The sequence below is a fragment of the Bombus pascuorum genome, chromosome 7 (assembly GCF_905332965.1).
Source record: "Bombus pascuorum chromosome 7, iyBomPasc1.1, whole genome shotgun sequence".
NCBI lineage: Eukaryota > Metazoa > Arthropoda > Insecta > Hymenoptera > Apidae > Bombus > Bombus pascuorum.
The window spans coordinates 11984422-12009621 of NC_083494.1; the positions used below are offsets into that span (position 1 = coordinate 11984422).

General features: G+C 42.0%; 2 protein-coding genes across 2 annotated transcripts in view; one reads left to right on the forward strand and one right to left on the reverse strand.

Moving 5' to 3' along the window:
- Window positions 1-15614, forward strand: part of LOC132908791 (uncharacterized) — a 41815-nt gene extending 26201 nt beyond the window's left edge. The window contains exons 2-16 of the mRNA XM_060963129.1: window positions 2672-2849; window positions 4508-4603; window positions 5935-6346; window positions 6825-6880; window positions 7166-7320; window positions 7466-7638; window positions 7745-7794; window positions 8468-8599; window positions 9446-9487; window positions 10038-10231; window positions 12409-12634; window positions 13354-13483; window positions 13563-13870; window positions 13945-14143; window positions 14282-15614. Coding sequence (XP_060819112.1) covers window positions 2672-2849; window positions 4508-4603; window positions 5935-6346; window positions 6825-6880; window positions 7166-7320; window positions 7466-7638; window positions 7745-7794; window positions 8468-8599; window positions 9446-9487; window positions 10038-10231; window positions 12409-12634; window positions 13354-13483; window positions 13563-13870; window positions 13945-14143; window positions 14282-14446 — 2516 coding nt within the window. The 3' untranslated portion in view covers window positions 14447-15614. The remainder of the gene's footprint in view (window positions 1-2671; window positions 2850-4507; window positions 4604-5934; window positions 6347-6824; window positions 6881-7165; window positions 7321-7465; window positions 7639-7744; window positions 7795-8467; window positions 8600-9445; window positions 9488-10037; window positions 10232-12408; window positions 12635-13353; window positions 13484-13562; window positions 13871-13944; window positions 14144-14281) is intronic.
- LOC132909111 (adenylate cyclase type 10-like) lies at window positions 15096-21926 on the reverse strand. The gene is given in 23 exon segments (XM_060963702.1): window positions 15096-15838; window positions 15896-16177; window positions 16248-16344; window positions 16402-16486; window positions 16540-16723; window positions 16788-16908; window positions 16985-17241; window positions 17322-17563; window positions 17646-17837; window positions 17918-18133; window positions 18210-18390; window positions 18472-18695; window positions 18784-18982; window positions 18985-19136; window positions 19229-19509; window positions 19576-19850; window positions 20107-20313; window positions 20397-20751; window positions 20823-20950; window positions 21023-21129; window positions 21200-21426; window positions 21517-21653; window positions 21710-21926. Coding segments are annotated over 22 exon segments (4239 nt in total). The 5' UTR covers window positions 21588-21653; window positions 21710-21926; the 3' UTR covers window positions 15096-15682.
- Between the last annotated feature and the right edge of the window lie 3274 nt (window positions 21927-25200).

Genomic DNA, 25200 nt, shown 5'->3' on the forward strand with positions numbered 1-25200 from the left:
TCGTCATCGGCCCTGACGCTCGATCGCATTACATTTTATACGAACGCCGAGCAAATGTCAGAATCGTACGAGATCCGTAAGAAATCTTATTATCCCTCTTAAGGAAAGAGGATTCCTCACGCGAAATCGATTTCACGCCAGGAGAAAAGATCGCATCACTGCGGAGGAAATTGAATGACTCGATGCGGTACCGCAGTAAGTACTGCAACGTCACATTCCTTTCAACAACGACGAAATAGATTATCGGTATCGTATATTATTCCTCCAAAAAGGAAAGTCATAAACCGATCGTGTTCCAAAAAGAGAATCGCAGGAATTCATTTGTGGTCGAAAGGGTCGACAAATATTTGAGGATTAGCTACCTTACCATTACGGCAAGGTCGACATTGGTCTACCGGAAGGTCGAGAGAACGGTACCAGGATATTCGTCCGAATACTCGTTTTGTTGTACCTTCTGAACTATATTCTCTTCAAGGTCGATCCCGTCACGCAGTCCAGAGAGCTCACTTTCCTCCATTTCGATTTTTCCTGGTGACCTTCGTCGCGGCTAGTTGATACTTTCAATGACACCGGGAAGAGCGCCAAGCTACGTCTCCTTGCTCGAAGTACATCCACGAGGACGCGCGTTGCCCTCGTAATAGTCGCCACGTTCGATAAACAATTCCAGCAGATATTTTGTTCGCGATGACCACGCGATGGTAATTGACCACGATGATCATAGATGGTAGAGTGGTTTAATAGGATTTACACAGCTTTTCGTATTACGAAACGAAAGTGTGATTCATGTGTGCCGCGATTTAGCGAGGTCGGTCTATTAACAAGGTATAAAAGTAAAAGTCGCTTGGGTGGGAACGATTGCATCTATAATTATATTTTCTTGTTTGTTTGCCAAGGGCTGCCACGTTAATCGCGCTTCGCGGCGCACCAGTTTCCATAATTCCGTGTAATTTCAATTAACGACTGGTATTCGTGATGTGTCCACGCATGTTACGAACAGCAACCGTTACGAACCACGTTAGGTCGCTAATAGAAAGTACCTTCGCGGTTACAAACCAGGCCGTTCGTTTTTACACTGTCGGACGAAGAAAATTTCTAACGTACGTCGAACCCTTGCCGCATGACTTCATATTTTACTTGCAAAACTGAAAGCATTTGGATGGAACGCCGCGAAACTGGAAGGCGAAGGTTGGCCAAACGATTCTCGTTTTTTGTACTTTTTGTTCCTCGGTGTTATCGTATAGAAAAATGTTCTCCGTCTCGTTGAACAATAAGGGCGTGTTAAACTTACGAAAGAATTGAATTTCCGACCGCTGCCTCGATAAACCGGTCTTGATCTAATTAAACGCGTTCTCGGTGATCGATCGCGTCTACGAGTTATTACGCGAGGCTTACCTTCGCAGCGGCTCCGATACAACCCGCGTCTCCAATTACAGTTGCTTAATTCTACCGGTAACGGGTGTCTCTTCTCGTCCTTCGCATCAACAAAAATTCATTACCGGTATCCCGCGCGTCAGATGCGCGCAGCCTAATGACAATTATGTAATCGCTCTGTTATTCCTTCGCCGCACATGGGAAGGCAAAGAAACACACCGGGAGTTTGGCGTTCCACGGTTTCACCGCGCCTCGCAGCTCCGCTGAGCGCAAAAACGTTGACCCAGAAATGCTTTCGATGCACGTGGTTGCTATCGCTTTCGACCGGCAATTGGAGAAAAGTCGGAAAATAGGAGCGAACGTCGACTTTCGACTCGTATAGTTCGCTTCGTACGTATGCATTTACCATTTTCTCGTTTTTTCTAACTTTTGTCAAATTTGACACACTCGTGCTACCCTGTCTTAAGTGGTAAACGAGAACATCTAACGGAAGCATTGGCTCATAGATTTTGACAGTTTAATCGCAACTCCGGTAACACCGTTATAGAAGTGGTAACGACGTGAAAAAGGATTTACATACAACCAGCCGGCCTAGGCGTTACTGTACAGGCACGTATTCTCACGACGAAAGTACAACAAGGAATGGCGTAAGTCACGTTTCTAACAAATCAATTCGTCTTTCCAGCGGTGGCGCGGTCTCACGATGAAGTTGTGCCAGAAAGCTTTAGTGGGATAATCGAATCCGCCAGCAGGCGAAACAATGGTAGAACGTAGAAACTATTTTCAACGATAGCATGTTATTTAGCTGGTAACAAAGTGGCACCGCAACCGCTGCCAAACGCAACGCATCTCGCTCGCTTCGTGTCTCCCTTGTACTCCTGATGAAATATCGTTCGCAAGTTCGCACCATAGCGACTACATCGTACCGATTACGAAAAATTTGGCGCCAAGTCTTCGATTTCAGTTGCCCCTTTCCCTTCTCCAGTCGTTGTTATGGTGCATCCGAATCTGCAAACATTGGTTGCTCGAATTTCTCGAATGTGCGTACGCGCAAGGTCGACCAAAAATCCGGTTACTTACAATCCGCGTTACGCAATTCACCATCTCGTCTACCGCTCACGTTCCGTACCCCAACCGATCCACATCGAGATACGAGAACATACACTGCTATAATTCAAACTGTATCGGATCCCCGTGGACAGTATCTTTTATCGTTCTGGATTTTTTCGTTAAACCACTTCTGCTGCGTAGGTGGATATCGAACGTGTCTCAACTTAATCGTATCCTATTCTGTTTTCAGAATGTCAACGAAACCCCATTCCTAGAAGCGCCAGAGCGAGTAGAAACGAAGCGGTATTGGAATTCGAGTGTCCCGAGGAATTTGGATATTACCCTCATCCGCGTGACTGTACGCAATACTATGTTTGCGTGTTTGGCGGTGCTTTGCTCGAATCCTGCACAGGAGGACTAATGTACAGGCAAGTATAATCCTCGAAAATTTTCCTAATGCATCGAGCTTTACAAAAAAAAACTTATTTAATTACAGCAATTTTATTAATTTTATCTTTAGTTGTTCTAACGGGAGCTATTACTATAATGATTTTACGTTTAATTATTATTATGAATTAAATTAATTATATTGTTTTTACAATAGGATATATAATCCCAGTTTTTACCTTAATTAACTGAACTTAAATATGATTCGATTTAATTAAATGATTAGAAAGGTTATAATATATAATTTTATCCTACTGTCGAGCCAACATTTTTTCTCATTGTAAAATACAGTCGCAGAACGTTTCTTCGAATCAGCTGATAATTGATCGAGAGGACACGTGCAAACGGGTGAACAAACGGATTGCGAGCAAAAACGTGGAAACGATTCTCGTACACGATCAACTAATACGGGTAGAAATTGGTAGCGCGGTAAATTGAAACTCGAGCGAATAATACGAGGAGTCGGATCAAAAGCGAAATGCGGTATTGTCGTCCAGATATAGACAAGTCTAATGGATATACTCTCCCGTATTCCCAGGACTCGTGTATTACGAGATTCCGTGGAGATTTCTATTTCTTGTCCATTTCCAGACCTGAGCAGAATGCTTCTCAAGTCTCGAAACGTCCACCGACAAGCTGCACTATTCGTGGAATTAAACATTTTCGATAACACCAAACGCGCTATACTCTGTTGTTCAAACTAAGATTTCATCCATCTAAAATCGCCTGTTGGCGGGTACGTTTCATATACTTTCAACAAACATCTTGATATCGAATAAAAGAATTCCGTTTACGCGAGATGGTTCGTGCGATATAAAGTCGGTAATCGAAGAAACTTGTTTCCCGGTCGAATCACCATGTTTGATCGAAAAAATCACATCGTACGTCAAAATGGTGCTTTATGGTGGGCGAATAGTATAAAAGTTGATAAATTACCGTAGGAATTGCGTGTGAATCATCGGATGAACGACCTGTCTTTAATAGACTATACGATCTTTCAAGTAACCGTTATTTTCATATTTAGATTTTATTTGAAAATATTAACACAGATTACTAGAATACCAAATTTTAACGATCACCGAACTCCTGACTGTATCATTAAGCATAATACTAAGTATGTGATTAAAGATGAAGATTAGAACGTAATTTACTTGAACCCTAAAAAGTACAACCTGCGTGTGTATTGTCAGAAGTAGTAAATCTGTCAAAACTTGTTTAACCTAAAGTAAACCGAGCTCGATGTGAATGCCAGGTTTTATTAAGGATACCTAAAACCTAAACCTGAAATTACCCGAAACTTAAAGCGTAAAACGACGCTGAAAATTTCGTAAAAAAGGTTTCATGCTATTCCAAACATAAAAGATATAACTTAGAAAAAACGAAGCTGGCACCCTGCTGGGGGTAGCCACCCACATGCTATATTTAATTTTATTTTATTTTTTTTTTTCACCAATAAGATATAACACTTTACCAAATGTCCATAAGGACAAATTGTAAAAAACCAAAAAAAAATAAAAAAAAAAATGCTATTCCAATCAAGTTATCTATTATTAGCTATTGTTTGCCAAAACGAAGTTCATACAACGGTTAATCAGAACGATCGATATTAAAGAAACTTGTGTTGCTTTCTTTTCTACAGTCACGAGTTGCAGACATGCGATTGGCCACGTAACGTAGGTTGCCCCGAAGGCGGATCTCCCAGTAAGGAAGCCGAAGAAGATCCACTATTGGAAAGGTGAGCTTTCAACGCTATTACGTGTCGCTTGTAACTATTACACACGTGGGTTACCATACCCGTTCGTTGTACCAATTTATTTATCAGTTTTTGACTGTTTGGTTGTCTTTGCTACTCGATGCGAACGATTAGTCAAGAACTGCAGCCAGGCCGATCTGTTTGAACGGTCTTTGTAGAACAAAATCCTCTCTCGATCGATCAATCTATAATACCGGATGTCCGTCGATTGCCTAACGATTCAGCTTTGACGCTGATTGCCAAAGAACTTCACTCGTGTTCGCTGTTGATGTGGAAAGAGGAAAAGCCGCACGGAGTGAGAGTTGGAAGGACGAGGAAACGAAATGGGAAGGGCGTAGCGATCGAGACAGAAACGTATCGTCGAAACGATCCGGTCGTATTTTTCTAGTTGTCGAAACTGTTACGGAATTACGAGTTGATCAACGATCTGACTGCATGCGAGAAAACAGTATCTTGAGAAAATAGTAGCAATGACGTCAAGAATCGAACAATAAACGTCGATCGATCGAGACTAATCGGATTACGATTTCCTCTGCCTCCTTATTTACCGCTAAAATTAGAATTCAGGTCTGCCATGCTTTGTCAGACCGGTTGCCACATACGAGACCTCCTATTATCTTTGCTTTCCCTCTACTTTTACAATACTACGCTACTTTATTCTTCTGGAATTCTTTGGATCTCGATCAAAAGAACCGTCAAAACGGCTATGCGTTAATTCTCCCGTCCATTGAAACTCGTTGCCGAAAGGATTAAGCGGAAACCCAGTGAATTTGTTGTATAACCGAGCGCTAGCCTACAATGAACTCCCACTCTCTCCAGCTGTTTCTCGCGGAGAGCACTACACCTCGGAACCGGGTACGACTTCCCTTGTGCGAGCAAAAGTTAGGCAACAAGCGGTCGCCGGTCGCTCATTAACGTATTGTGCACGAGTAATCGGGGAAAGAAACGATTTCCCAACCTGTGCCCCACTTCTTTTCGTCTCGCCATGTCTGATCAACGTCCTTGCCATTCCTGGCAACGTGTTTTGGTATTAAAACTGGTTCGATCGGCACGCCCGACCGATGAGACGCTACAATCGATCCGTTTCGATCAACGATCCGATTACGAGCGCAACGCGCCGTTCTTTTACCGCGATGAATTTTCGTTTAAGCTAGCACGGACAACTTGGCTATATTTTCTCCGGCGTACCGTGTTCGACACGGAACTTTGCGAAATCTCAGAGATCGAGAAAAACCCACCCAACCCAACGGCCGCAATGATCGTTAAAGGCCGTCGATTAACCATGACGCAATCGTTTCTCTTGAATCGCGCAGATCGGCAAAGATCGAGACCCTTCAGGAGCAACAACGGCCGCAGCAGCAAATCCGAGAACAGCAACAGATCCGAGAACAGCAGCAGATTCGAGAACAGCAACAGATCCGAGAACAGCAGCAGATCCGAGAACAGCAACAGATCCGAGAACAGCAGCAACAACACAGACGTGAACAACAACAGCGTCCCGTTCAGAGACAACCGATTCCTATCACGACAACGCCGTCTCCCGTACCCCAAATCACCGAAAAGCAGATTCGACAGAGGCAACAGGCTAGGAACTATCACGAGGACGAGTACGAGCCAGCGTCAGAAGTAGAAAGCGATAGGCAGCAACGAGTCTACAGAGGGCAACCCTCGACGATTGGCCAAGTTCAACGGGATAGAGATGGTCTCCGAAGAAACGTGATTTCGGTGAGTTCGTTTAGTCGCTATAGTATATATATATATTAGTTTGTTTTAAGTTTTCTAACGAAGCTACAATAAATTCAGCAATCCCTTGCTTTATCTACTTCAGAAATAGCATGATTAAGTATCGGTTTGCCATTTGTCTAGAAGGTCTGACAACATAACTGTAAATCAATCAGAGATAAACGTAGGCCGGTCGATTGGAACTGCCCGACTCGATCGGCCAAACAGGAAAATCTACATAACGCAAAAACGGGGACACAGAAGATTCGTGTTCGTACAATATAAGTTTCTCTGCTATTTTCGGGCTCTAAATCTATTCGTACGCGTTACGTAGGAAATAACTTTCGTAAGAAATGAATTCTTCGCGCAATCGTTGCCACTCGGACGCCAAATCAATTAGCGTAGTTGAAAGCAAGATAAATTCGACGAGGAATAAAAAACGAGCGAGGCGGGAATTAATTTCTCAATTAATGTCCCGCAGGAAAGGGAAAAGGAGAGTCTGGTGAGCACGCGTGCCCAAACGGAAGCCCATTACAGGTACGTAAAATCTGCTTTGAAATCGGACCGAGCAGCCCTGCTGCGGCGCGCGCTACGACCTTTTTACTCGATTTCTCTTTCGCCGTGGGCTCCTTTAATTCTACCGGTGGCTGCTTCGCCTTTACGTAACGTCGATTCGACGTTCCTTTTTTCCAACTTCCAAGACCGATTATCTCACGAAACGGCTCTAGCTGCCAGTGATCGTTTAAGATAACTCTCTCCGTTGATAAGTATCCCTCTAAAGAGAACGTTTCCAGGATATTAATCTTGTTTAACGTGGCACAGGACGCAAGTACCATCCTCCGAGTCGCCGAGAGTCGCCAAGATCTTGGCGTCCACCGTCGCCCCGGTCATCTCCAAATCGTACTACAACGATCCGGACCAGAGCTATCCTTACTATACCATTTACGATGACGACGTGTCCATTTACAAAGATGACGGTAAGATAATTGTTTACGTAAACCGACTCGTAACACGTTTATTCAATTGAAATGCTAGTAGTCGTCCGTGATCGCGAACGCGTCGATGAAACCATCGCGAATAATACGAATTCGATAAAAGTAATCGACGGTATTTTCCGGTTAGATTACAACCAATATACCGTGAACCAATCAGTGCCCGTTCAACCGAGTGTCAAGATCAGCGAGGTAAACACGAAACAATACCAAAAGCCAAAGAAGGTCGCGGTGAATGAAGCGGACAAATACAACCTGAACCAGGACGTTACGGCGCAGGACTACGATATTTACGAGAATCAGGTAGGATAGAAAGCGTCTAATTGCGCGTCTAGAAACGAATTGGGTGCAAATCGCGAATCATTATTGTGTCGTTTTTCTGTTTGCCATGTGCCGGATGTACGTTTAGGCTCAGCTTAACAAGAACAAGTTCCGCATCACCGAAAACCAGTCGTTCAGGTGAGAAATCTTTTATTAATTAAGACGGAACCTTTGATAGTTTTATGTAAAATACTCATCGATGTTTACTAAACCTCCGAACTCTCTCCTTGAGCGTGAAGCGAGAAAGAAACTACCGTCGCCTTGAGCTTTCATCGATGTCTCTTTGCTATTCTTTCAAATTACGTTTCTTAGAAATTGAAGATGATATCGGCGCATCCGTGCAACGCTCGCGGACTCTTACCGCTGACTGATATTCCGTGAAATCAAGCGAAAATCATGCTTACGTAAACGCGCCAAGTTATCGGTTTAAGGAGCGTTAAAAATAGTAGTCGGTGCAGACAAACGCGCGCAACCTGCTAGACACCCGTCCAGCTGGTCTGGATGACTTGCTGCTTCTAAAAGTCCATTTCAAGCTGAATTTCCTTTTTCTCGCCTGTCCTATTAGATGCTTTAATCGCTATATTCTTGTATTTCATTTATATAAATCTCTCTTAATTCGAACGACGGGCAGAATAACAAAGGGAAACTTTACACAATTAGTTATAGTTAATAACATAGAAAAATTGGATAAAAGACTCGTCTCAGGAGTGCCGTTTGCGGTCCTTCACCGCAGAAAGCGTCGATGACATCACGAGGAGACTCGTTGCTCGGTTTCTCGTCAATTTATTAATTAATCGTCGCGTGTGCACAGACCGAACGTGCTCAGCCACCCTGTCGTTCACGTGACGACTCCAAATGCCATCGTAGACACGTTTATCCCGTTAACAACAACCACGCAGCCTCCGACTACCACCAGCAGGCCTTACACAGTCAATGCACCCAGGTAGAGTATCCACATACTCATTATCGGTCGTCGTCGACTAGTTTTTTCCCGAATTACACAACCAGAGAGAACCGAGATCGCAAGAATCATCGCGCACAGCTTGATAGTATTCCGACAAATCGATAGTGACGAATGCGACATTATTTCTCGCTTTCCTCGAACGTCGAGAGGCATACAGGATTCCCCCGTCCTTTCGTATTCGCACAAATAAAAATCCAACGGTGTTTATTCAGCGGGGACTCGTTCCATGATCGAAGATCATTACGCGATATTACTCAGCGTGAAAATATAAAACGTGAACGCTGATTGAGTGCAATGCGTAAGTACGCTCGTACATGTTCACTTTCATTATATACTCGCGCCCAAGAGTTCGTGAAAGTGGTGGTAAAACTATCGTAAGCGAGATCGAAGACGTTGAATACCGTAATATACTTAGAATTATTTCTCGTGAGAGTAACATATCCAGTCACGTCCAAATTTTTCCATAATGTAACAACGAATTACGACGCGTTTCGATCAGCATCTTCGATGTTCGTTCCGTTTATACTTGAACCGATTCTTTGGATGTCTGCACGGCGAACGAAAGAACGGCCTTGCAGCGTCTCCATCGACCAAGACCCGATTTCGCCGGTCTCTGTATTCCGCTAAACGAAGCATTCGCTTTCTCTCCCGGCAGTCGAACATTTTCCTTTTGTGCACCACCGGAAACATCACCGATTTTTCCATTTTCTTTTCCTTTGCCTCTCTCTCTCTCTCTCTATCTCGCGTGCGACTCCTCCTCGCGTTTTATCTCGATTTCTATCACGCCTCCGTTTTCTTCAATCCTTTTCTGTGTTTTTCTTCCAGCCGAGGTCGCCCACAGCAGGTCCACCGTGGCACGGCACCACCGTAAGTCGAGATTCTTCGCATGATATTTCGCTCTTCTGCATATTCGAGAAACTAGCTCTAGTTCCAATTAGTTGACAAATTATCAAGTTCTTTCGTGCAACGTTGACATCGTAAAGGTTGATTACGAGAATGATCGTCGCAGCGAAAACGAATATCCGAGCTGGGATGTCGAAAATCACGAGATCTACTAGCGTCGCGTCGCTTCTCGGTGTCTTTTCTCGTTCCCGACGAGGTGAACGAACGTGACTGCATCGAATTAATGCAGTTAGAAAGTTAATTGCGTGTAAGCTGCACAGCTGTCGCTAATAAAGTTACTAAACGATTATCCGCCTCTAACGGATACCATCGGTCACCGGGAAAAGTAAAAAGGAAAGAATAGAAACGGCAAGAGAGATAAATCAGTTTTTGATCGATGGATCACGAACGCTGTCGTTGACAGAATGGTGAAATCACGTTGCGCGGAAGGAAACAATAGCTAGTTTCAGCGAACTGCGGAACGCGACCTTTTTTTCGCGATCGATTCTCTGAAATCGATAATTCGGGGTTTCAGGCGATCGCGACCAACCTTGAAACCGTCCACCGAGATCGTGTCGAAAGCGCAGGAGTTCATCGACATTTACAGGTATCCACCGACGAGACCAGCGCCGATTTATCCGACTCCTCAGGTCGACAAACCGGCGGCCAAGTGTCGCAAGGACGTCTGCTTGCTTCCTGATTGCAGCTGCGGCGGCGCGGACATTCCAGGTATGCGAGCACACGCAAATTATTTCCTGATCCGTTCGACGCTCGATACGAAGCAGGGGAAAACGATCGGTGCGGTTCGCGTCGGGCAGACTCGCATACACAGCTAAACACGCGGAAAAGTCGAATCGATATCATCGAAGTTGAAACGATACAACGTGGGTAGCCAGTAGCCAATGACGCAAGCGTCCGTACGCCATGAATGTTAAGTTTAGCCGATCGGTTTAGCAGCCACCGTGACTTTCTCCGGTTCTAACGTTACATATAACCGTTCCATGGGCCGCTCGAAAGTGAAACAGATCCGCCTAGCCGCTTGCAATTTCGCACGTGCGCGTAAGACTGTTCGAAATCGAAAGCTCCCGCGTGATTTGAATCCGAATTAGGCATTCGTGTTTCAAAAGTATCTAAGTATCGCTGAAAGCGTCCAGGTATCATCTTATAGGCATTATGTCAAAAGAAAACTATCCATGTATATTAAATTAAAGCGTGTGGCATGAACGAAACGCGTCGAGTCGCGGTAATAATATTTGGCCGCAGGCGAGCGATACGTAAGCGATTAAAACAGCCTAGCTAGCTGTACATGCGTCTAGAGTGGATTGTGCAACCGCATACCTCGCATAAATCATCCGGAAGAATCTGCCAGAGTCGGGTGTCTCTGCCTATGTTTCGTTTCTAATTAAGCAATGGATCAAACGCGCTTCTTTATCCAACGAGATTTCTTTTTTCTGATAAGCGTTGCGTATCACATGGATTCGGTGTGGTAAATTCCACCGATACACGAGGATATCTCGCGATCTCTCTTAGAAGTGGACAACGAATGAAAATCGTGCAACGTAGGATACATGTGTGTAATGTCGTGTACTTAGGTGGAATCCCAGTCGAACAGACGCCGCAAATCGTTCTGCTGACGTTCGACGATGCCGTGAACGATCTGAACAAACCGTTGTACAGCGATCTATTCGAAAATGAGCGTAAGAATCCGAACGGCTGTCCGATCACGGCCACCTTCTATGTTTCGCACGAGTGGACCGATTATAGCCAGGTGCAAAATCTTTACGCGGACGGCCACGAAATGGCATCGCACACAATCTCGTAAGTTAAACGGAAAGAAAGAGTAGCCGCAGCTTTTTTTCGCTCTGGCTCCGTACACGAGACGGGCGAGGTTACGAATGTCGCGCTTCTACGCTAATTCGTTGCTCGCGTAATACATGGTTCATCGAACGTCATTGCCTGCGTCACTCTTCCACTAACGTTCTCTCGCTAGACTCTACAGACTTCGGAGTCTACTAGTCGCCTATATATCTGCGCTGGTTCAAAAAAAAAAAACTCTGGAACGCTTCGTTTCTTCGACGATCCTCTAATTTCGTTCAAACGAAACCGGGATAATTTGTATCGGAGTAGACGATGCGCGGAAAAGAAAAGCAACATCCTGACTGCACGGAAGAAACAAGCAGCTAATCTGAAAGTAAGATTTCGTATTCTCGGCCGACGTGTTATTTCAGGCTTGAGAATAGGATAGATAGGAAAGAAAGTCGAGTCGATGCTATCGTCGCGCGATGTCCTCCAACGCGTTGTTTGGAAAGAAGTAGACGACTTATTTCATTGACGCGCATCGGAGCGTTTCGTAGAAAGAAGCGATAGCTTCTCTCCGTGCATAGGCACAGATACGATGCCGTGTTTCCGGAACAAATTGCTCCGCTCCCATTGCGAATGCCGCGTTACGCTCGGGCCAGGCAATTAGAGGATTGTCGGGGATCGCGATAAAACGTAAATTGCGACGCACGGCTGGTGAAATGAGCGTGATCGGAGATGAACGGTGACACGGGTCGCGAAGCAGTTTCACCAGCTGTGCACCGCACCTGTGCCGTGTACTAATGACGCACACTAACCGCAACTTTTCTTTCTTTTCTCTCTTCGCTCTCTTCTTTCTTTCTCACTCTTTCTATTCGCATCACTCAATCATCCCTCGCATTCCCATCACGCAACGACACCCGAACCGATCGCAACACTCGTCGACGTACATTCACACACACGACATTGCCGTTTCTTTGACAAATTACGGAAATACAAACAATCGGCGTACACGTTCCCACACGATAAAACACGTCCACGTTTCCGATCGTCCTTCCCCTTCACCTTGCCCTTTCTCCTCCGATCCGGAACAACGATCCCCGAAATAGGTGACTACCTTCCGGAGGAAATACCGCAAATCGTTCTGCTGACGTTTGACGATTCTGTGAACGATTTGAATAAGGGTCTCTACAGCGACCTGTTCGAGAAAGGACGAAAAAATCCAAACGGCTGTCCCATCTCGGCCACGTTCTACGTCTCCCACGAGTGGACCGACTACAGCCAAGTCCAAAATCTCTATGCCGGTGGTCATGAGATCGCTTCCCACACGGTTTCGTAAGTATTCTCGATAGAGAAGAAGAATCAATGAACAAAAACGTTCCAAGCAATCTTTTGTCGTTTTCTACCTTTTTCTTATCGGTAGAGTTCCCTTCGAATTGAAAATCTTTTATACGATTTTGATCGTTGTATTCGTCTATCGATATGAAGAAGATCGACACGTTACACGATATCTGAAGCAACTACGTAATTGACTCTATTTCATAAGATAACACCGCGAATCGCTGCTCGATCGATCGAGTTAACGAAATACCGTGTGTTACATCGTCGTCTGTTGTTGATCATTAATCACGTGTTCATTACCATCGAGCAATCGGGGCGCTTTGGCGATTCTAGCAATTGTCGGGCATCGCAGTCGTTCACGCTCAGCCTGTATGTACCGCCGATAAATTAGTAATCAATGCCAGCTTGATTAGTCCGTTCGAGCGAGACACAATCGCTTATTCGGATAGAAGACGCCGCTTTCGCACCTCGCTATGGGTCAGGATGCAAGAACGGATCAAGAACCGGTTTCGAACGCTTCGTAAAACATTGCGCGGATATCGATGGAAAGCGTCATTCGCAAAGGGTTCTCGAATCATTTTTGCATGATCGCGTTCGTAACTTGGAAGCGAGCAAACGATTACCGGTCGATCGATTTTCTTGGATCGTGGCTCTGCGAACGCATATCTTCTTTACCATCGGATGATCAACAGGCTGATTAATTCTAAAAATAGGCACAGTTTCGGTGAGCAGTTCTCTCAGCGAAAATGGGCGCGAGAAGTTGCTGGACAGCGAGAAATTCTCTCAGCCTATGGAGGCGTCAAACTGGAAGATGTCAGGGGAATGAGGGCGCCGTTCCTATCGGTAACCCTCCGTTCTTAAAACGATAAGAATGAAGGATATAACGTACTCGATAACAACGTTCTTAATCCTAACGAAACAGGTCGGCGGAAACAACATGTTCAAAATGTTGTGGGACACGAACTTCACGTACGATTCCTCCATGCCGATATACGAGAATCGACCCCCAAGTTGGCCGTACACTTTGGACTACAAGCTGTTCCACGATTGCATGATTCCTCCTTGCCCCACCAGGTCTTATCCAGGCTTGTGGGAAGTTCCTATGGTGATGTGGCAGGATCTAAACGGAGGTAGATGCTCGATGGGAGACGCGTGCAGTAACCCACCGACTGCTGACGGTGTTTACAAGATGCTCATCAAGAACTTCGAGAGACATTACACGACCAACAGGTCGGTCTCGCGAATTACTTGGTTATCGACCGAATATACAGTTACCCTAATTGTAAGAAGAAATTACTTTTCAGAGCGCCATTTGGGCTGTTCTATCACGCCGCCTGGTTCACGCAGCCCCATCACAAGGAGGGCTTCATTTCTTTCCTAGATACCATAGTCGCTATGGACGACGTGTGGATCGTGACGAACTGGCAGGCAATTCAATGGGTCAGAAATCCTACACCATTGCCGCTGTTACACACCTTCGAACCCTTCGGATGTAACTACCCGGTACACATAGATCTTCTTCCATTATTTAATAGGCGAAAGCTGCTTCGTTCGCTCGACTCTGAAAGATGACTCGAAGAAGCTTCGAAAGAATGATCCACGCATAAATCTTCGGCTTAATGTATTTCATGTACACCGTAGGACCGGCCGAAGAAGTGTAACAATCCAAAGGTCTGCAATCTGTGGCATAAGAGCGGAGTGAGGTACATGAAGACTTGCCAGACGTGTCCGGACATCTATCCATGGACGGGCAAGACCGGAATACGAAGCAGTCGTATCGACAACGACGTCGAAGCGCACGAATGAAGGAAAAGAGAATCGGTGTTCCGTGCGATCGAGGCCCACCCAGCCGAAGAAGAGTAGCAGCGCCAACGGAGGAGATGAGACGTTTTTACACCGATTCGATTAATATCCCGTCCTTGTTTCTCCACTAGCCACGTCCTACGAAACATATCCCAGGTCGAGTACGCCAACGAAATCGACTCGAAATCACGCCACTATCACCTTTTCTCCCTCTTTTCATCGAAAATGAACAAATCGCGAAGGAACTAGCGTCACGCGGTGGGTCTTCGATAACATACACGAAGAAACGTGTCGTTCGACTCATATTGAGGCATTCGTTTCCGAAACGAGTCATTCTGTTCGACGCGGCGAACGAACGCACGATGGCCGAACGTTTCGAATCTCTATATTCCGATCGGCAAACGTACAAAAATTCTCTCCACGCCATACAACGTGTGCCTGTCGTATATTATATTAATGTACGTCGGTTGTATTTAAGCGATTTGAGATAACTCGATTAGGCCGTATTAATTGATCCTAGTTTTGTTTGGCGAATAGTAGGATCGATACAGTGTCTTTTTGCATATCATTGCAATCAAGGCTCTTTAATTAAATAATTAACTAACGTATCGCATCAATATTTGTAATACATTCGATTAATTAGCCGTGATCGTAAGTCAAATAAAGTTTCTTTATAGCGTTGTGCCAGAAAATGGAATCGTGGAAATCGAAAAATCGGTCGATACTTTATGCTGAAATCGAGGCATCGACCGATTCGCGGTTATCTTCTTACCGCGTTGTCGTTCCTTCCATTTTCTTGCTCTATCATCTTCTCTCTTCCACTCTTCGTCCTCTTCCCGCTCGCTGATTCTTTTTTCTCGTTTAGCTCGAAGCTCGTATCCTTGGCGTACTCGGCCTAAATCCGATAGATGAATTAATTAATTACAATGTATATTGTCGTGGATGTGCAAACGCAAACAAAAACTGGAATCGTCGTCGGTCGCGAGAGATTTCTTAAAATCGACCTGGAGGTTCAGCACGCGCGGAGATCGCCTTGCGGACGAGAGAAACGAACCGAGAGAACCGAGTGTTCACTTTAAACGAAGTATCGTGTATACGAGGGGATCGTCGTGTATACCTTTTAGAACCTGAAACTGTAATACGCCTTTAATCAATAAACATTTCGCTACAATTCCTACCTCTGTTTCCTTGCTGCATCGTCTTCGTACGCGCGTACCAAAATACATTAGGAATTGACTATTAAATACTAGAATATGGAGGTGGGAACGGGTACAATATGGTCGACCAAGCGCTCACACTGAACGAGTGAATCTCCTCCCACCGGATTCCGTCCGTACCACCTATGTGTTCCACCCAATACTGCGCCATACTGTTATAATTACTCTCCTCCCAAGTCTACGACATACATTCGATCTACCATACCATGGAAATGATCCAACAATTATTAATTACCCTTTTGTTCTGTTCGATCCGAGCCTGAACCAATTTGTTCTCCTGAGAGGAAGCGAATTTGCACGCCTTTACGAGGATCGATTGAGACCGTAGTTTTCGAGCACACAGCAGTTCCATGTAAGATTGTAATAAGTACAAGAATGGTTTGACAAATGGTGCGGTTAGAGACTGGTTACGAAGGAACTTGATAATCGTTTTGGCGTTCTCCAGGCGATCAAACAGATCGCTCGATCGTCGGATGTGAATTTGATGCTTCAGTATTAACAAATAACACTCGAGTGCCTGCGATGAATGGCCGAGAAGTTATTATTTTACTTACAATCCTATATTTTTCTAATTAATTCGTCCCAACCTTGAAGCAGTTGCATATTGTCTGAAAGTTATAAGGCGTGACATGAGTTTTTAACTCGACGACGTCTTGCACGAACGTAGCAGTCACTATTACGTTCCTAAAAAAAAATTATTTGGTAGGGTAAACGTTGTGATCGAGTCTCACGAGTACTCACATTCTTAATTGCCAGATAGCTAGACAATTTGTCAGACGCAACACACACTCTGGATCCCGCAGGGCACAAGTATTCGATCTGGAAGCTGAGAAACATCAAAGAAAACCTCAGCGAAGATTCTTATCGAGAGATTCTTACCTACAACTTTCCTATAGAAATTATAACAAGTTTCGTATGTTTCCAAGACCATGGCAGCGTCTAATAAAAATTCCATGCACAGAGCATAGTACCATATGATAGCAGAATAATCTACGTCCATGTTAGAGAGATGATACAATTCGTACAGCAAATCGACAGCTTCGTATATCTTCTTCGTCCAAACCTGATATAATGTTCTCGCGATTAAAATACAAAAGATTCATGATGCTACGTTTAAAAAGCTTTACCATAGCTTCTATCAGCGACGGTAGTATAGCAAGCTTTATCTTGTTCAAATGCAAACAATTACATATTTTACAGATATTTATCCCAACCTTGATACCTTCCACCAGCTTGCCCTGTAGTATTCTTTCATCAACAAATAAATTATCAACATTTGTTTTTTATTACGAAGAATTAAAATATTTTAATCCTATTGAATTACTTGGTTTCGAATATTGCCTGATAGACCCGAACCACCAATATCATTTCTTCGGGTTTGTTCCAAACAAGCTTCTGTTTAATCATTAATAATATCGGTATCTCCAGGGACTTTATCATGCATGGTTCTTTCAGCTGTCGAAAAGTTTGCACAGCGGATAAATAAATCTCTCCTTTCTCTAAGAAGCCGTCTGGGTTTTCGAACGCGATTCGAAGACTCTGCAAAATGGTAAGTTCCGCCATTTTCATTTCGTTCTGCAGCTGCAATTTCATCAATCACGTCATACGTATATTCCGATTAAAGATTTCAAATTGTTTTGTGAATCGCAAATGTCTCGAACCATCGAAGCCATGGACAACCGTTGCAGAGCGATAGCGTGCTCTATCTTCTCAGCAACCTCCTTCTCGGAGTTTTTATTTTCGGTAGGACTGGGAATACCTAGCATCTTATACCGCACTCTTTCTAACGCAATATTGTAACAGATTGCCTTGGCGCTCCGCGGTAGTTCGCCATTCAACATCACAGCGTCGGTATAAAATTTCTTCGCTTGAGAATAATTTCCACAGGCAACGTAAGCATCCCCTGAGCAACAACGTTCCAAAAACTTGATTTCTACCGAATATCGTCTTGTAATGTCATACAATAACTAGGTAGGAGACTTTACCCATTAAAATTAAGTATCTTTTTTTGTCAATAGCTTGATCTATAGCTTCGACTTCCGACTTTTCCTTGATCTCTACGATATCGAAATTAGTGATCATGGTCGCGAGAAATTTGATTGCAGAGAGAGGCTGTCCGGTTTGAATTAAACCTGCGCTATAGTTCAACATAAACGGGACAAATTTCTCAGTATCGTCTGAAAAAATATATTTCTGTAAGAATTATACCATTCGGTATTATAACAACTACACCGTTAGGAGAAATGTGAAACGTTACCAGACCGTAAAATGTGATGATGCAACTTCCAGAAGACGTAATCAATCACTTCAATACATCTGCAATTACGATAATCAACGTAGCTAAATTGCTTCAAACGGCTGTCCCATGAATCCTCCAATACGGTATCCAAAATAGTAGATCGACTCGCTTTTTTTATTAAATTAGATACATCGCCGTTCTTGATCGTGTCTCGGCTTTCTGTAGGATCTATCGAAAATAAGTAAAGTCAGATGCAAGTACATACATGTGTTTAAAGTTTGATACGATTTCAGTATATACATGTATTTACCATCGGTTTCGTCAGTAAATGTTGGCAAAATGGAAATCCTGCGAATACTCGCATTCTCACGCTTCTTATCGTTGCTGGTATCGGCAACAAAAATTGTACTTCGTCTAGTTTCTAATTTATCGTATAGTGTCTGGAACGTTCTTCTTCTCTGCGCCGCTAGATCTAGTTCTTGTAACTCTTCCTTACGTTTGGAAACGATCAACGAAGAATTCAAGAGTCATTTTAGGTCACGAGTACAGGCTTTTATCTTTGAGATGCTTACGATTGCGTCGAGCTCATCCTTCGAGGTCGTTATTAAAAAGTTGCCTCCGCCACAGGTGTTACACTTTGAAGTTTCCTTTTCAAGTTCGTCTACAACCTTCGAGTGGTAGTCTTGCTTTTCCTGTGGCGCGAGCACATCGTAAAAAAATTTGCGAAACGAGGCTATTGTGAACTTCAACATTTTACAGTAAGCGTACGAAGGCAACGTTTCCTTGGTAAATATAGCTGGAACAGAATGTCATTATCACGATCCAGAATTATCCAGAATGATTTGAAATGACCAAAGACGACGGTATGCGTCGAATCAACCAACGGGTCGCTTGACATTCGCAAGTCACCAAATGATGCATGTTGCTGAACGTTTTCTGCTTTTTGAATACGTGATACAGTGACTCTTTCGAGTGATAGAATTTTCTCTGGATCATAGCACACTCCAAAATCCTTAATTTGATCATCTCTGCCACGGCTAAAGTAATGAGGAAGAATATGGTAATTGCGAAATTTATTCTCAATAATTAATACTTCCTTTTTGTATGTATATCGGTGTAGCGTCAACCATCACGTGGTCCAACGTACTGCGTAGAAAAATGTCACCCAAAGTTGCCGCACACTTGACGAAATTTTGCTCGTAGAAGTTCATTCTGTTATAGATATCGATTCTCAAGCCTAACGACGTTACAATGTTCGTTTAAAATATCTTACATTAAGTTGGAGCATATGAAAACGCAATTCGAATAATAAATAAAACGCCAAGTCACCTATAACGTCTCGGTTGGATTCGACGAAACCTCTCGTCTGTTCGGACGATATGCATACGTTCAACGTGCTCATCTGCGTCCAGTGTAGCGGTGGTGCCAACTCTTCAGGCGTCAAATATGCTGGGATCTTTGACAATAGCGATTGCTCTGGGAAAACGAGATTATAGCGAGCCGCTTCCATAGGCGATATCGTGACAACTTCCAATGAATTAACTTGTATAGCAGACATCAAGAACGCTTCGCACCAGCAAATCATATTTTTACTACGTTGCTGAAGGATTCTAAACGAGTCAAGCGATTGATACACCGTGAGATGTTTCGATAGAGAAAGACTAAGGTGAATTTACTTGTCGAGAGCGTCAGGAATCGCAATAACGTTCAAAAATTGGCAAGCGAACGCTGTCAAATATTTCGGCTCTAATCCGCCCAGTATTCTGTTCATCAGTCTTTTATCTTGGTAAATGCCAGATTCGACTTGAGATAAATTATCCGAAGAAGTAGGTTCCATCATAGTCATGCCTACAACCACGCGGTTGTTATTCAAAGTAGAGGATAAAAATTGCCAGGAAAGAATATCCATGTATTGCACGTCGTCCAGGAGGATGCACAGGCAACCAACGACCTAAATTGAAATTTAACTCCATATAATAATACTACATAAAAGATATAACTTAGAAAAAACGAAGCTGGCATCCCGCTGGGGGTAGCCACCCACATGCTATATTTATTTTTATTTTTTTTTTTTCACCAATAAGATATAACACTTTACCAAATGTCCATAAGGACAAATTGTAAAAAAACCAAAATAAAATAAAAAAAATAATAATAATAATACTTATAGACCGCTTTATGAAAATAATCATTTGCAACGTTATAACCTCGTTTAATATATCTTCGAAGATCTCGATGGCTTTTTTGTGACGCTGCCAATCGGTATCCTCGCAATATTTCTTTGATAGAGGAAACTGTACTCTCATGATGGGATTCAGGTAACAGAAATCCTCTGGGTTCAGTACTTTGGACAGCGTGTACGATAGAACTTTTTCACGATCTTCGATGGTCGTGCAATCTTCAGCTTCGAAGAGCTAGATGAGCGAGAAAAAACGAAAAACTTGTCATACTTTCGGTAAACACAGATGAAAGCAAATTCTGAAATTCTGAAATTTACTTGGAGAAGCACATAGTACAGTACAGCGTAAGCTTTCTCCGAATACGATGGATGCAAAGAAAGTTGAACGAGCTTTATTTGTCTGTTTCGAACAATTGTGACAAAAGCGTCGAGAATCCTCGATTTGCCAGATCTTTCACAGCCCTATGCGATTAATCAAAATAAAATTTCTAATTTTAATTGCATATACCGAAATCTGTATGTTTCGACCAGAACTTCGATAAGCAATCCGGAATAAACACGTTCTGCCACTCCGATGTCATCTAGGATATCCTTGAAGTATTCTATTTCATTATATCGGCCAAGAATGGGATAAACATACTCCAAGCTCGACGGTAATTCGGTTTTCCTGGAACTAGAATGGATTTAAGTAGACACCAAAACAACGTTATGGCACATGTAATTAACGATCAAGGGCATAATTACTACGGATCTTTAGCCGAGAATTCGTAAACGTGACATTTTCCAAACTTTTTCAATATCTTTATACCTTGCGAAAGAAATTTTTCCTTAGGCAGAGCACTGTTTAGAACGGTGTCGTAGTCGCAACATATCTACGATAAATATTTTTGTAGATTTTACAAAGGAATTTTTAGAACGAATTGTTAAAAACTTAGAAGACAAACTGTATTGAATGAAACAATCGCCAAAGAAATCGCTTTCTGGACAGGCGTACCAAGAACCATGTATTGTCTCCTAACGGCATGACCTATTACTCCGCAGAATGCTATACCTGTTGAATACGCAATAATATAAAATCTGAAAATGAAAAATTCGACTTTTTTTAAAATTGAAAAGATCACCAGTCGAGATGCCAATCAGAACCGTTTTGATACCAGAAACGCGTTTTACTTCTTTCATTATTTGAAGCGAGGTTAATAACGCGTTCTTTGCATTATTCTTCTCGCTTCCTTTTTCTTTCTCTTCCTCGCTATTATGATATCCTTTCATTCCGTATATGATATAAAACGATATATCCTTTTCGCATAGATTCACCATGTACGGGCATCCGAAATATCCTTCGATCACACTGCAATAAAAGATCGAAACATTCATCACTTCTAGCAATTGCAGAGAACAATTTCAATTCCAATGAATCTATTCCGATGGATGGAGATACTTTTGAATAATTTCGAACAGTTGGTCCGTCAGAGAAATCAACTCGTGCACAGTACACTCACTGGGAACCATATTGATACAGACCACGGTAACTTGACTCAATTTCGTTAAATATTTCAACGATTCCTCGTCTTTGATCTAAGAACAGAATTTTTTTATGCAATCCGTTTTTCACGGGAAATTACGAAACTTACGATCGTTAGGACCTCTCTGAATATGTAACTTTTCAAGTATATACCGATACGTCTTCGCAGCGCGTCGACTACGGAAACTCTCGCTGTGGAAAGTTATCATTATCGTTAATTCTTCCATTTCTGTATTAATTTGCTACTAAATCGGGACAATTTACTCTGAAAGTGTATAATATTAATGTCGGGATCGATGGATATTTCGGAGACGAGTGATATTTCCGATAACGTCTGAGTCAAACTGGGATGACCATTCAACGATAAGTTATCCACCGATGTGCTGCTTTTTCTCGATGGTTCCGACAATGGTCCAACCACTTTAATAATCTATCATATACCGACAATCGATGATATATCGATATTTAAAAAGATAGTCTTCGATCTTCGAAATTATTCGAAATTAAGTTATTCGCACCTTAATGTTCCTGGCGTCTTTAATAACGTACTCATACTGGCTGGGTGAGCAATGTTCCCAAGCACTGGAGGACAATACAAGATCGCCTGGTAAACTGATTCTTTTCGCGTGCTTCAGATCCTCGATTGGCTTGCCAACAATTACAAAGTGTCTGGCTCTGTCGTCGCCGATTATCGAAAACGTCAAGCTTCCCGTGGAGATTACGATATTCACTATCAACGTCAAGATCGATACATTACTACGACTCGCGTCTTAATTAACTATGCGCACCTAAACAGGATTATCTTACCTTTCGAGAAAAAATCTTCATTCTTAACGTGAGCAACGGCATCCTGGATTCGTTGCGCGGATAAAATCGCATGATGCACCATTTTTGAAACGAATTCATCTCTATTTACCTTCCACATGACTAGCAGAGCATCGTCTACGTGCAACGACGATTTTTGAAAAGATTTGTTTTCTTAATACCAATGGAAATCGATAGACGTACGAAAGAATTTCAACACGTCTCCGTGAGTGAGGTACACTTCTTCGATTATAATCTCTATGTAACGGTTCAAAAGAGAGAACAGAGCATAGCTACCGCCATTGTCACCACTCATGTATTTTCTGTAGAGGTTAACAAATTGCGTCATGCTGATCATCGCCATGACCGCGGTAAATTTACGGAAATTCTTCTTGGATAAATCGCTCTCGTATATTAACTCATCCGGAACAAATGTCGCCATTATTCGAGTGCAATTATCGTCTCGGTGAGCGTTTAATACCTAATTATTTTGTTCGAATGTCATACGTGGATACAAAATTAAATGTAAAGAGAGAAAAAGACTAACCTCCCGCAAACTGGTACTCTCTCTTTTGTATATCGGTCCGATGATGTCTGGCGTCCAGGCAGTTTCCACGTAATCGGAATACGACATTACTATACTCTTTAATTAAATCTAAGTACAAACGATGCGGCAATTGAAATATATTTTTAATTCATTCGGAATCGCTCGATTACACTTCGTAAAAAATTATAATTCGATTATATCACTTGTTTCGATACGATATCGATCAAAAGGATTGGTAAGTTACATCTGCGCGTGAAGAGTTCTAAAAATGAAAAATTTCTCTAAGCATGCACTGTAACGTTGCATTCACGTGCACTGTAACTGACCAACATTAAGTACGTTAACAAATGTAATTCTTACATAAATTATTTATGTATTATGTTATCAATTGATATAGGTGGGAATGTCAGAATATTATATTATTTAAAATATAATATCACAAATACAAAAAAAGCAAGATTCATGTAATAATACTTAAATGAGAATACTTAAAAAAAATAATTATATCGTCGCATTTCGCAATACCTTTCATTTTAAAAAATAAACAAAAAACAGCGTAATGCTTAGTCAAAAAAAGAACCAAATGAACCTATATATTTACCCATTTGCATCCGTAAATAGAATATTCGACATATGACGATCGTCTTCTATTATCGAGCGCGGACTATTCCGCAACTCGCGACTTTTTTATATTACCAGCCGCGGAATATTCCACATATGACACAGTTCGCGTTTTGCTCTCAATCTGCGAGCGTTTGAGCTGTTAAAAAATACCATGTCAAATAAACTCTAAGAACTATTCAGAAGTCATTTACTATAGAAGTTAACAAAAATAATAAAACTACCGATATACGGCCGCGCGTGGTGATACGGGCCAATCATCAGTTGAACGACGCTGATGTCTGGACACAGTAACACAGTCATGATGCAAATGGGTCAAGCCTATAAACTAACCTATAAATATAAAAGAAAATGTAAAATTTAATATAGAATATTTACAAATATGAACATAAATTTTCTTCTTTCCAAGTTGCTTTTTAGTTTTGTTTTCAAATACTTTTTCATGTACCGTTTTTTATTTACTTTTTTTCCCAAGAAATAACTATTTTCTGCTATTTACAATGACCACCGCAATAAAAAATTCGGTCTTGTTCCAACATGAACATAAGAAAACCAAAAATAGATCTTTCATGTTATGTTGTTTGTGTACCTTATCGTATATTGTAATTTGTTGCACGTTAAGAAATTTAGTACACAATTTAGTACACAAATAAGACATTTTTACATATTCGTATAGATTGCGATATTCGCAAATCTTGCAAATCTTGGTGGTTTACTTACGATGTTCTCGTTTATCCCTTGACAAAGTGTTTTTTAACCGATTAACTCTGATAAGTCTTTTCCTTAATTTCGCCATGGTAAAAGATGGTAAAAGATGGTAAAAGATATCGAAAACTTGAAACGATAAATACTACGAGATCTGTGATTAAGTGTGTTAGAGTATTCGATTAAGGAACCTAACGTCATCAAGTATAAGAAATGAAAAGAAAAGAAATAAATCTTGGTTAAAATCGTAAAGAAAAGAACGTAAACTTCGTAAAAGAATAAAGTTGCAATCGATCTTAACGTAACCACTATACGCCCCGTATCTTCGTTGATACAAAAAGAGCAAAAACGTAAAATACAATTGGAAGTAAAAAAAGAAGTAAAAAAAATAAAAATCAAACGAAAGAAGAACTTTGTCAAGACGAAAAACGCTCAACAAAAACATTGAAACATCGCTTATTTTCATGAAAAATTTGATTCCATTTGAATCTTCCAATTATTTTGAATGATAAACGAAGCAAATAAATTTTAGAATATAAAACGTCAACCACCAAAAATGTTTTTACTGTTGTACAATTGTACACACAGTGATCGTATCCTGTTACAATTAGTTGGATTGCACAATTTAACCTGAAACTAGCGATTGTTTGGCCATTCACAGTCGACGTCTGTGAATAGCATGTTAAGAATGTGATCGTAAACACTGCGCTAATGCTTTCAGGAAAATCTAACTTAACATTTTAATAACTTCATTATTGAGCAAGTACATCTTATCAATGTATTATTACATAACTAGTATCGATTGCTTTAGTCTTTTTAATATTTCAATAATATATGTACAGTGACAGTCTCTTCCTGGAATAAGATCCCTTAATAAGATGGCACTTACTAAATTTCCTTCTTATCTTTTCTTTGTAGAAAAT